Source organism: Alosa pseudoharengus, unplaced genomic scaffold (assembly GCF_046254945.1).
Source record: "Alosa pseudoharengus isolate Yale_2024_CS ecotype anadromous, Long Island Sound unplaced genomic scaffold, YU_APseudo_1.1 YU_APseudo_1.1_scf_6, whole genome shotgun sequence".
NCBI lineage: Eukaryota > Metazoa > Chordata > Actinopteri > Clupeiformes > Clupeidae > Alosa > Alosa pseudoharengus.
This window is the reverse complement of record NW_027468848.1, coordinates 24,690,281-24,703,205: the sequence shown is the minus strand read 5'-3', so window position 1 is coordinate 24,703,205 and position 12,925 is coordinate 24,690,281. Positions and strand designations below refer to the sequence as shown.

Below are 12,925 nucleotides of genomic sequence, written 5' to 3'. Positions count from 1 at the left end.
GCTAGGTGTAAAGCTTTCAGATGCTTATATCAGTTAGGCAACATGCGGATGTTGATTTTATTCAGCTGTAATATCCTAATAGCCTACAATAACTGATTCCAGTTTCAAACTATCTTTGGGCTTTGGTTAACAAAACATAACGGCAAACTAACATTTCAATTCTTAGTTGACAGAGGCACGCATTATTTTCTGTTAAAACTTAATATATTACCATGTAAAATAAGCCAGAAGTCATAGTAGGCTATAGGGCAGGAGTAGCTATTTGTTTGTGGTTGGAACTGTTGATAGAACCTATTTTGTTTCTAGTCGGATGAGTTAGAATGGTTGCACAAGCTGAGACGGCTGCGACATGTACCAAGCAGTTAGCGGGTTATATACTTGGTAAGCAAATGTTCAGCTTTCTCATATATTTACTTTTCACCCCTTAACCTATATAGAATGTGCGGGGTCCCATTCTCTAATGTTGTTTATTACTTAAAACGGCAATTGATGCCGCGGACTTTCTGCCCTTTGATCCTGAAGTTGGCTTTGATAGTGAACGGGTTTAACGTTACGTTAGCTATCTGGAGGAGGAGGCTTGGTACTGGTAGCTAGGATGCTAAATGTTGCACTCTGCCAAACAACATATGTCTTGCCACTTCGCACTTATTTATGCTAATTCGTATGTTATTAAGTTAGCCCTGTGTAAATGTGCAGTTAGCTTTTCCACGTGTAACACTAGTTGTAGTGTACGATTAACCTGGAGAGTAACGTTAACTTACCTTTGAATTGGTCTGCCATGCCTTGACTGAGAAATTATTTTCACAGAGAACCCGATGTTGTTTTCCTTATATCGTCATTCTCCTCCATGAGCTGACATCAGCGACTGAGGATGCTGAAGGACATTCCCCGGGATGCGCTTTTGCGCCCCCTGACTCGGAATGAAGTGGTCGGCATGTTGTTGAGGATAACGATTTTTGGCGCTGCAACTTACTACAGTATCAAATGGGTGGTGGAGGCCATGGACCCCACACACAAGCAAAAATTACAGGCCAAAAAAAGGGTAACTGTTATGTGCGTCTTTCTGTGAGGGGATTTGATATTGTTGATTGTTATTTGTATTAAAATGGTAAATGGAAATGTTTATTTCTCTTCTTTTTAAGGAGATATTAAAACAATTTACAATTATGTCCTTTACTGAGCATTCACAAAGCCTTCTTATGCCATGCTTTGGCTGGACATCACCATACAGTTGCTGCTATCTAAACTGTCAAGACTAAACTGCCAGGCAAGTCATCATCATTTGACAATTTTGTTCCATCCCACAGGCAGAGCTGCTACTGAAGCGGCTTGGAGTGGAGGGTGTTACTTTGAATGAATATGAGATGAACATTGCCACCCAACTTGTAGATCCACGAAGCATGAAGGTAAGCCTCTGTTTACTATTTTTTACCTGGGATTTGTGGACTGTCATATCAACTGCATTCGTATCTGGTTGTTTGGCTAACACTTGTGGTCTTTTAAGGTGACGTGGAGAGATATAGCCGGTCTTGATGAGGTGATCAATGAGCTGCAGGACTCAGTGATATTACCCTTCCAAAAACGCCACCTCTTTACAGGATCCAAACTTTTTCAGCCACCCAGAGGTTTGTGGTTTTTCTCCAATGATGACAAGTGACATCGAACGCTGACAAAATGTTAGACAAATAGATGCCATCAGAAGATATGTTTTGACAACATTTAACATACACTATCTAGAGTACACAAACACTTTTCTGTAAATAGTAATGATGCTCTGAAAGTTGGCGCTCGGATTCAGTGGAAAAAAACAAAAGTAAAGTGCAACGCTTAAATTAAAGGCAAATTCCTCGAGGTGGATTCCATAAATAATGTATTCCTACTTTTTTGCAGGTGTGTTGTTGTATGGCCCGCCAGGATGTGGAAAAACCTTAATTGCCAAGGCAACTGCTAGAGCCTCAGGGTGCCAATTCATCAACTTGCAAGCTTCCATGTTGACAGACAAGTGGTATGGTGAATCGCAGAAGCTCACCGCTGCTGTCTTCTCCTTGGCTGTAAAAATCCAGCCTTGTATTATTTTCATTGATGAAATAGGTGAGCTTTGGTTCATATTTTATGGCTTTACATCATCATTTCTTAAAATCATTTATCATCACATTCCGTGCTTCCTCAAAATATTGAATACCTACAGTAGTCACTGGCACATGTGGTAACTTGAATCAAGTGTGATTATGTTATTATTCAGATTCTTTTCTGCGAAACCGGTCCAGTCTGGATCACGAGGCCACAGCCATGATGAAGGCCCAGTTCATGAGCCTTTGGGATGGCCTGGAGACTGGCGCTAACATCCAGGTACGTCATGATCAAACACTATCACTGCCTGTCTGCTAGCATCTGATTGCTGCTCCCAGAGTCAGTGCCATTGAAGTCATCAAAGGGCTCTTTGGAGTTTCTACAGGTGGATGAGATCTGGCCATGGCTGAATGTGGTTTTTTTATACAGGTTGAGGTAAGATAGACTAACTGGTTCAGTTCATGTCTTTTCAGGTTAATATTCTCAACTAACTAAATGAACATTAACTGGAACATTGGGATAGGTCTGTTTATAAACAGGTGGTTTATTTGTTGAGTATAGGCATTTAACAGACATTTTCAAATTTGATACAGGGTGTCCGCGCGGTAGTAAAAGGTAGTAAAAGGTAGTAAATAGAATCTACCAAAATTAAGGCCCTTGAAAGGTAGTAAAAGGTAATAAATGCAATTTGACTTGGTATAAATTTTTCATCACCACCTCAATATATGATTTTACATTTTTTGCTTAATATTTGTGTCTACATGTTTTAACTGCATCTTGCCTAATTAAAAAATATATACGTGCTAACAGGACCTGAGTGAGTCGGAGTCGATAGCAATGATGTAGAAGTAAACTGTGTAGAGTTCCGTGGTTGACAGCCTATCAGCAACGCCAACAAACAACATTTTCGCCTTTTTGCTTCAGTTGATATTACAGGGATACAAACAACGCGCTTTTCGGTGACTCCTTCACGTTGCTTTGGGCGACTTATATGAATCGTGCAGATCCGAAGAGTTTTTTAGGGGCCAGGGATGCAGGGATGCTTTTCGGCGACTCTCGCGTTTTTCACGTCATCTATTTAGGCCCTACCAGAGCAGCGTTTGGTGTTTTAGCGTCATTTGTGCCAAGGTTATCATTCACCTTATTAGGGCTAAGGGCTGGTTAGGATAACTCAAGACCTAGGGTTAAGGTAAGGACAACTGAAACTGAACTCCTCGACACTACAAAAAAACATTGTCATTGACAATGACCATACTTAATGATCAAAATTAGAAATTATTAGTGTACCTAATATTTATGATTTATACCTTATAGTAAGTGGTACCACCCCCCCCCCCCCCAAAAAAAAGGGCTGCTGCTTGATGTCGTGTTGGTAGTAAAAAATATTGTGGAGGTAGTAAAAAAGGTAGTAAAAAGTAGTAAATTCAACTCTATGATTCCTGCATATACCCTGTGATACAAAATGCATTTGACCCCTTCACGGTTCATGCCACAAGAAAAATGCGTGTGCATATCGAGGTCAGAAAGCTTTCCATCCCATTGAATTATGTGTGTGCGTGAATTGACAAGAAAAATGCCTACTTGTTCTACTTTTTCATGTGTATACATACTAGGCTTGTCAACCAGATGGTGGGCCAATGAATCTCTGGCCACTTGTTAACTCCGTCTACCCATTCTGTTATCAGCTCAGGATCAGGCAGACAATCGGCATTAGCTAAGACTAATTTATTAAGATACGGTTCTGGGAAGACTATGACTCAACATGCCGTTGTATTAGCTACGCCACTTTTCTGACCCCATGCTGTACATGCACCGAACCTAGGCTCTGGATGTTGAAGGGGTCTTGAAGGGGTCTATTGCCCAGTCTCAAAGTGTGACTGCCTTGCAAATAGGGTCTACAATTGCATACAGGATGTTTATGCTTCTCTGCTTAAAGTTTTTTGTCTGAAAAGTCCTATACCTCTAGGTCTTATGTTAGCTTCTAGTTTTACTTCTAAGCATGTCTGAAAAGTATGCTTCTAGGGTTTATGTCTAAAAAGTCCTAGTTAAATTCTTTAAGGTCCTCCTGTTCTGAAAGGCCATTCTGCATGCATTTCTATCCCTCATATGCTAAATACATATATTGTAAGTCATACAGATTTCTTAATTTTGGATCAAAGAATGTCAAGTAGTCAGAAAGAAGTAGTCAGAAATGAAGTCATTTACATCAGTGTAGTAAACATTTTCCTGTTAGTTATTAAAATCTGACATGGTGGAATCATTGTGATTGGCCGACAAAGAAAGACTACGGTACATTGCTACATCCACTAGTATGATTGTAATATGAATGAAAACCCACTCTATTTCTCTGGGTTGACTAACATTTTGCAAATAATATTATTTGATTATTTTTTAAAGCAGTCATTCAGTATTGCTCCTAACTGCACTCTGGCTTACATTTTTTGGAACAAAGGTATTTAAATTTGACTAGCATGATAACCAGGCATTTTTGAAACAGCCAAGCATTTAGTCTTAACAAATTACAATGGTAGAAAGCAAACCTTACATCCTGAGAAGACCAGTTATGCAACTGTAACCCTGAGGTGTTTTGTCCCCAGGTGATGGTGATGGGTGCCACCAACAGACCACAGGATCTCGACCCAGCCATCCTGCGCAGGATGCCCTCAACCTTTCACGTTGGTCTGCCGGTAAGCAGCATATGCACACACATTAAACTTGTTTTAGAATCATAAGCATTAAATCGTTGAAATATCCACATGTTAAGGAAGAAAGGCATTAATAACAAAACAAACAAAAAAATCAAAAATACTGTAATTAACAGATAAGAATCAGGCAAGCAGATACACAGGGTTCCCACAGGTCATGGAATTTCTGGAGTATCATGAACTTTTGATAGTCATGGAAAGTCAGGGAATTGTATAACTTTGGGGGAAAAGTCAGGGAATATCAGGGAATTTTCGTTGTAGCAGTTTAAAATTTGCTCGCCAAAATACATTAATACAAATATATATTTTACACAGCATTGGTGTTTATCGGGTTATTAGCCTTTCCCACTACTGTTTGCTTGAGTGGTTGTGGTTAGCCCTACTTTGTTTTTTCAATGCCCATTTATTAATTTTCTGCTCTAAAAAAGTCAAAGTTTCTAGAATGTTAAGCGGCTGCTCTGAAACCTTTGGTTGGTGAAGTAATTTCAATGTACCATTTTTTTATATAGTAGGTCATCATGTAAGCCTCAAAAATCATGCAGTAATGGCCTGTCAGCTGTGTGGTGTTGAGAGGCAGCTCCTCTGACAGCTTCTCACTGATGTATGACCGTGTCTGTATCATGCCTTACAATGTGTCTCTGGTGTCTGCAGAATCAGATCCAGAGACATGACATCCTGAAGCTGATCCTCACGGGGGAGAATGTGAGTAGGCCCTCTCCTCTGTTCAGATGCTAAGGATTGTGTGTGTGTGTGTGTGTGTGTGTGTGTGTGTGTGTGTGTGTGTGTGTGTGTGTGTGTGTGTGTGTGTGTGTGTGTGTGTGTGTGTGTGTGTGTGTGTGTGTGTGTGTGTGTGTGTGTGTGTGTGTGTGTGTGTGTGTGTGTGTGTGTGTGTGTGTGTGTGTGTGTGTGTGTGTGTGTGTGTTATTGCATTACAAGTTGTATCATAAAAAAGCTGTTCAGGAATTTGCTAAATTTTAGTAAACTGAGAAACTCAAACTATTTCCTATTTGTACTTGTAATGGGATGCTCTGGTTGAGAGTGCAACGCTAAAAATGACAAGTGTTTTCCTACATATCCCCTATGAAATTGTACCTATGTGTGTGTGGTCCATCCCAAGGTGTTATGCATAAATGGATATAAAGTTGACAACAAAGGGACTTCTGGGAATCTATTCTGGGAAACTATTTCTGGGAAGCCAGTTACTGTTGTGTACTATATATGTCTGAGTTCACTTCACACTTGGGTTTTAGATATCACTGGTTTCAGCACCATTCCATAATTTTTTCAGAGATATAAAACACTTCTGAGAACATTCATATATTTCTCACCAATCACAAGAAATACAACCATAGTCCATAGTCCTTAAATAAGCTCTAGAGCAGCGTTTCTCAAACTGTGGGTCGCGGAGACATGCCAGATGGGGCGCGAAAAAACAGGAGTTTATTTTTTATCTGTAGCCTAGGCCCAGGTAGCACTTGATGCGCAATGGACGCACTGTGTTATTCATAGGGAAGCGCTCGTGTCAAGGCAGCTTATAGTCCCGACCTACATGAGATTTTGAGCGTTGTTGTCAGAGTGGTGAATTTCATCAAAACCCGGCCCTTAAAAGCGCGTCTATATTCTCCGCACTTTGCGAAGAGATGGTAGCAGACCAAAAGGCTGTACTGTTTCACAGTGAGGCAAGGTGGCTTTCCCGAGGTAAAGTGCTGTCGCACGTGTTTGAGCTCCAAGTTGCCTCTTCTTGGAGGAAGAGCGCATGTTTGAATCTGCAAGCACGTTCACTAATAAACATTTCTGGATGAAGCTGGCCTATCTTAGCGATATATTTGATATATCTTAGCGATACATTTGAGTTAATTGTCCAGTTACAAGGCAAAGACAAGCACCTCCCTCACCTAACAAATAAGATTACTGCATTCACCAAAAAAACTTGAGGTATGGGACAGGCGCCTCGATCGCGACAGTATTATGCCTTTGAGATTTCTGAGCGAAATCGCTGAAACGTCTGATTCGGGAGCCACTCTTGTGATCCCATACAGTAGGCCTACATCACATCTCTGCAAAGTTTATTTCAAAAATATTTCCCAACCAGCAGTGCTCAGTATGACTGGATTATGGATCCATTTAATGCAGCATGTTGGTATTTCATTTAATATATTGTACAATGCTGTAAAATGGCCTATGCTTCCTAATATGTTGCTGGAAAACAGAAATATGTGTGTTATTATGTATTTATTTACTTATTATTATATCTGCAGCACCAGCTGATTTTAACTCTGTTGAAGAGGATATATTTAGAACTTGTCATTATTTCAATAAATTTGACAATTTTTAGCATAGTGACAATTTATGTTGTGTAATACCCTATAGCTTAGGAAAGCTAACAGCTTTCTATTAGGATCTAGTTTGTCAACTACCACAGTCACGAGTTGGGTCGCGATAGTCTGTCATTTTTAAAAAGTGGGTCCCCAGAAAAAACGTTTGAGAAACACTGCTGTAGAGAAAGAAGTTTTTTTTATTATTATTATTATTAAATCCTGGACTCTATGCTGCTGCAGCTCTTTCCTAAGCACTTATCTTAATCACAACCTTCCAGCATCCACTCAAGTTACTTCTATTTCAGCCCAATATATGTGAAGGTTGGTCAGCCTTGAGACATTACTTCAATTCTGAAGGGCTTGTCTGTGTACAACATTAAGGTTAACGTGTCCCAAATAAGACCCGTTCCCCAGAGGCCAGCCACTTTTCCTCCCCACCAAACCCGCCCGTCAGCACTTTCGAGTTGGCAAAGGGAAGCCCCAGCCCAGTGCCATGGTGTTTCCTGTTCTCTCTTGTCAAATGGCATCAGTGACGATTAAAGTTTAGTCTTCACTCATGCATTGTTAATGGACATTGTGAAATAAGTTAGGTCCCTGTGTTTTCCTCTCTAAAATGAACATCAGTGACAAAGACTAAGACCATGGCAGCGTTGCACTTGTGTAGCAGAGCACATCCTTCCCTTGAGGTGCCAATCATGAGTGAATTATGTCATCTTTATTTCTTTGTTTACAAGTGCATGCAACTCAGACTGTGTTATGCAAACAGTCAAGATGACACTTCAAATACATATCAAATACAAATAGGGTTATTTGGTCCTAAACATGATAAAAAAAATTGTCTTATAAGGTGAATTATTACACTTTTATGTGCAAACCTAAGGAGCATGAGCAAGGATTAAAGTTCTCCGTCATAGGACGGATTTCCGTCAATTTGATTTTAGAAATGTCATATTTGAGATCGATGCAGATCCGATGAGAAAAAAAATAGGAGGGGGGGGGGGGACTGTCACCTTTGCTTTTCCTTTTTTTAAGGCAACTACAAATATTAGGTAAATGTTTAAAGACCTAATAGTGTTCTTGAGAACTTTCTGTGTCTCAATCAGTGACCGCTCAAGAAGATAGCCTAGCCTACGTCAGCCATGAGTTTCGCTTTGTTTATGTTGTAGCTACACACTTGTCTCGGGCGTTTGCTTAAAAAAAAGAACACGTATGGAGGACTATAACGGTCTAAAAGTTGGATTATAGTGACACAATCGAGACCGCTGATGAGGTTGGCCAATCCGTTTAACTTTTTTGGATATGCTATTGTGAGCTCTATGTGCGAATTCGGAGAAGAGGCTGTGTTCTTTCCGTGCATCAATGTAGACAATTTCTTACTATCGCGAACTCTTGTCAGGGGAGGTCATTCATTTTGGGTGTCACCTATGACTTGAACAGATAGCCTGCTATGCCACCCGATGTAGGCTACTATTATTGTTACAGTTTTTAATCAATGCAACTAACATTATGTGTAAAGCGACGCAATATAAACCGTAGCCTATGCAATTTATTATCCCGTCTGTTATGACATGTACAACAATGTTTTTCACAATTTGCGACGGAAGGTTACTGAGCGTGTCGAGTAAGGGGGTCAGTCGTGTTTGTGACGCAGACAGCCTTGTAGCCTATTTTGCTTAGGCCTCACTTTTAAAGACAGTAGGTTGTGAGTGTATGTTGACAAAAAATAACCATACAATTAAAATAGTCAACTTAAAACTTTGCTATAAAATATTATTAATTTATAGCACAAAACCATAACCAGTAGGCCTACCAGAACCTGCATATTAGCGTCATGATTTGTGTGCGTCTATTCGGCAAGGCCACTAGCTGTCATGGATGCGTTGTTGCTAAAGGAAGGCAGGTGTCAAAAGTTAAAAAATAAATGGAGATGGGCAGCTGTTGGAAACGGGGGAGAACTAACAAGCCATGGTGTAAAGAAATTAAAGTGCCAGGGGTTTGCTTTTGCGCGGTTCGCTGCAAGAAAATTGTTTATGGATGCAATAGGAAAACGTTTTAGCACGCCACCAATCAGAAGACCGCCATAAGGTTAACGTTCGTGCACTTCAGGACATCTTCCCTACCTGGTGCAACTAGCCACCACGGAAGAGGTAATCTACGTTTATCTATGGCTGACCGTTTTTACGTTTAGAAAGTAGGCTATGCATGTTCTTTCATAGTGCAACACGACCTGTCCTTCACCATATCGCAACCTCTTGTCAACCTTATACAATCTGTTGCTGAAGTGAGACAAAAGCGCCAAATTGTCGTTATCAAATGCGCAGACCTCCTGCATGAGCACACACAGTATTGCTGCTCATTGGAAAACTGAGTTGTCTGTAAAACTCAAAATTACCATGTTTTCATTAAATGCGGATGAGGCAACAAATGGAAATATGAACAATATCTAGAATGTTCTGATTCGTTACTTTGATGAGGAAATGGGAAGTCTTGCAAACTTGATTTTATAGATTTTACTTGGTGTTGAATTGCATATTAACAAGAAAAAAAATCTCCCCTTTAAACACTTTTGGCCTGAAGTAATTAAATAAGAGTGTGTTAAAGCCTTTCTACAATATTGCTGCAGTAGAAAAGAACAGCAATGGCTAATCAGCAATGGTCAGGGATGGTACTAAAATATATTTTTGTTCATCAGGAAAACTCAATCTCAATAAAGAACACTCAATTCGCCTTATTCACATGGCGGCCATTGGTGGCTAAAACGAGGCTACAGGGTACACAAACCATAGGATTGTTATGTTCTATGCATTCACCTGTAGGTGGCATTAATTATATAGTAAGTGTACCCTGTAGCCTCGTTTTGGTTTAAACAATGGCCGGCGTGTGAATAAGGCGAATACTCCCTTTACTTTGCTGTTTGCATCTTTTTGTACATTAAAAACCAATAGGTCGCGACCGCAAAAGGGGTGCTATCTCTATAGGTAGATTGAATGTGAACAACGTATGACTTATGGCCTGAAAAAAGTTCAGTCAAACGATTTTTTTTCACTTTAATCCCTGCATGAGCCTTATGTACAGTAGTAAGCTAAAATAGACTATGTATTTTACTGGGCCTTTTAGATAAATATTGCACATTGAAAGAATATGATCTTTTCATAAATATTATGGTCTTTCATTTAAAATACCAAATAATTCCAATAATAATAAGTCCAAAACTAACTTCTCGCGTGAAGTAACAACCACAAATAGCCAATGACATGCTAACAATCAGCACAGCACAGCCTGTCTATGTAGTTCAAGTCATGTCAAGTGGCTATCTAATCGTAGAAATAAATAAGTAATAGGAAATAAGATTTAAAATGACCATTGAAGTGGATATGTACTGTCTACAAAGTGTATCATATCCGTAGAGATGTCTGAATTGTGTTTGTAGACAAAATCACACCCAGAAGTAAAGTTTTTATGTGTAATGCAGATGCTTAGTCAAAAGTGGTTAAAAAATGCTTAGGAAGCTTCTAGAATTGCAACCAGTGCTTCAACTGTCTTGTGGTTTGAGAATATGGTGTTTTAAGGAAATATGTTTTTTTTGTGTGTGTTTAACATTGTGTGCTCATAAACAAATGATGATGTACTGTAGCAACCGATGCCAGTCATACTGAGAGAACAGTGACCGTTTTAATACACTGGTGCTCTTGTCCTCAGTTGAGCAATGCCATAAATCTGCGGGAGATCGCCGATAAGACCAGCGGCTACTCGGGCAGTGACCTGCGGGAGCTGTGCAGGGACGCAGCCATGTACCGCGTCAGGGACTATGTCCGCAAGCAACAGATGAGGCAGATCGCCAAACAGATGCAGGCGGAGGATGAGGAGGAAGAGTATGTTTTTTTGTGTGTGTGTGTGTGTGTGTGTGTGTGTGAGAGGGGGGGGGGGTGGAGAGAGACTGAGTGTGGGCAGCGTTTATGAAGATAATCAAGTGTGCGTGTGTAAACTTGTTGTCTGTACTTCCTCCGTGGTGATGTTGCGTAACGTTGCCGTGTCTCTTGTCAGGCCCGTGGGGACGCGGCTGCGGCCCGTGACTCAGCTGGACATGCTCTTTGGCCTGGACAAAATGAACGAGTCCAAGCAGGTCACCATTACGCCCGGCTGTCTGAAAGAGTCGCCCTTGGACTGACCTCGATGACCTTGGTGACAGTCGCTGACCAATCGCCGCATCCGGCCCACACCCGGTCCACATCTTTCCTTGTTCTTGTCTGGAGTCACTTAGCACTAAACACACGGTCCTGTTCTGTTGCACATACACATATTAACTCCATTCCCTATTCATTGTCTTTGTCATTGCCCCCCCCCCCCCCCCCCCCCCAAAATGGTTTTGAATACACAAAATGCAAGATGATAAAAAAGAGGGTTTTTTTAAAGAGGGGAGGGGGTCACATTTAAACTGTGAAAGTGTATAGACCAAACAGTAGTTTGTCATTGAATGTCTGCATGTATTTACAATGTATTCAATTAAATGCAGCTTTGGTGTTAAAGCTGCTGTAGTCTGAAAGTGATATTGTTTTGAATTACCAAAACGTTTTGGCTTGATATTCAGAAAGCCGTCAGAGACAGATAGGAACTCGGAGGACACACTCGAACGACTTTGCGGGACTCGGCAATCGGCAACAGAAAAATACAAACATGGTCTTTTTGTGTATGCATCAGGACACTTCTACAGAGGCTCTTACATATGGGCCACTTGCAGCAACTTTAAAAGCCAACTCTGCGTTCACATCAGATCACTCAGGCAACTCAACACTGTTGTCCTAGTATGTATACTGTATGTCTATTTATTAAAAGGTGAAGTACCATGCTTTTGGGTTTTTTGTACTAAATTACTTACTCCTAAACACTGAAGTTATATGATAAAGTGTTTTTTAACATCTTGGAGAAATGAGCCTAGATATTTTTACTTCATGGGGGATCATAAATATTAATGCATTGGTTTCCTCTGTGTCAACAAATATTCTAAGCAGATCCTGAGCTCACAGCAGTTGTCAGAATCACACAGCTTTACATTCGGGCTTATCTTGCATGCAGGAGTGCAGTTTGTCGCTTCTGCCTTGCATATTTTGGATTAGTTTAGGATACTAAGGGAATATCTGAAGTGTTCTTCTGATCCCTGTCAGAACCATGCTATACTGCGATCCCTGTTCCCTTTCCTGCTGTCATTTATTTTCTCTGAGGCCATCTCCTCAGCTCACCCAATGATGTGCCCTGCCTGGCTAATCATATGCACTACAAAAAATGGACACATGATGGCAGTGTAGCATGTTCTAAACACACAAGGCTGAGATGGATTACAAAATAGCAGTTGATTTGCCCCTGTGCTTAAGGAATCTTTGAGGTTGTGGGTGTTAGGCAATCATCCTTAATGTTGTCAAGTGACAACTTTAGGGGAATTTGGTGTTTCAGTGCTAGGTTTGCTTGGTCTCCTGTATCCCTTATGCAGTCTGCCATGTTTGCTAATAGCAAATAAGAGCCCATCCTCGCTGCAGAGCTTGATTAGCTGAAGCAGGGCTGTGACTTAACTCCTAACTGTGGGTTTGACTAAGCAGCCATTGTGCAAATGTATACTTAGAGTTTCGTAATGAATGAAAATATAGTCACATAAACTTTTCTTCCAAACTTGGAAGTATTTGCCTATATGTCCCTGTCCTTGGAGGGATAACCCTCCAAACGGTGTGAAATCCTCACCATCCCCCTATAGGTCAAAATATCTCACATCTAATGTGATTTCTGTGTAGTGTGGCCATCAGAGAAGCCTGTGCAGATTCTGGGGTTTGATCCAGTTAATAG

At 40.6% G+C, this 12,925-nt stretch overlaps 1 protein-coding gene across 1 annotated transcript; it reads left to right on the top strand.

The window, feature by feature from the left end:
- Window positions 1–313: 313 nt before the first annotated feature.
- atad1a (ATPase family AAA domain containing 1a) lies at window positions 314–11,939 on the top strand. Its single transcript, XM_076270208.1, has 10 exons — window positions 314–381; window positions 808–1,042; window positions 1,308–1,406; window positions 1,505–1,625; window positions 1,891–2,091; window positions 2,243–2,349; window positions 4,668–4,757; window positions 5,427–5,477; window positions 10,793–10,965; window positions 11,138–11,939. Exons 2-10 carry the CDS (start codon window positions 872–874, stop codon window positions 11,259–11,261), a joined length of 1,137 nt encoding a protein of 378 aa, XP_076126323.1. The 5' UTR covers window positions 314–381; window positions 808–871; the 3' UTR covers window positions 11,262–11,939.
- Window positions 11,940–12,925: the final 986 nt, after the last annotated feature.

Bases quoted from the DNA above. Each gene is read 5' to 3' on its own strand.
- atad1a (XM_076270208.1), top strand. From the start codon at position 872: ATGCTGAAGGACATTCCCCGGGATGCGCTTTTGCGCCCCCTGACTCGG. The intron at 1,407-1,504 runs GTAAGCCTCTGT...TGGTCTTTTAAG, and splicing joins TAGATCCACGAAGCATGAAG to GTGACGTGGAGAGATATAGC. The intron at 2,350-4,667 runs GTACGTCATGAT...TTTTGTCCCCAG, and splicing joins AGACTGGCGCTAACATCCAG to GTGATGGTGATGGGTGCCAC.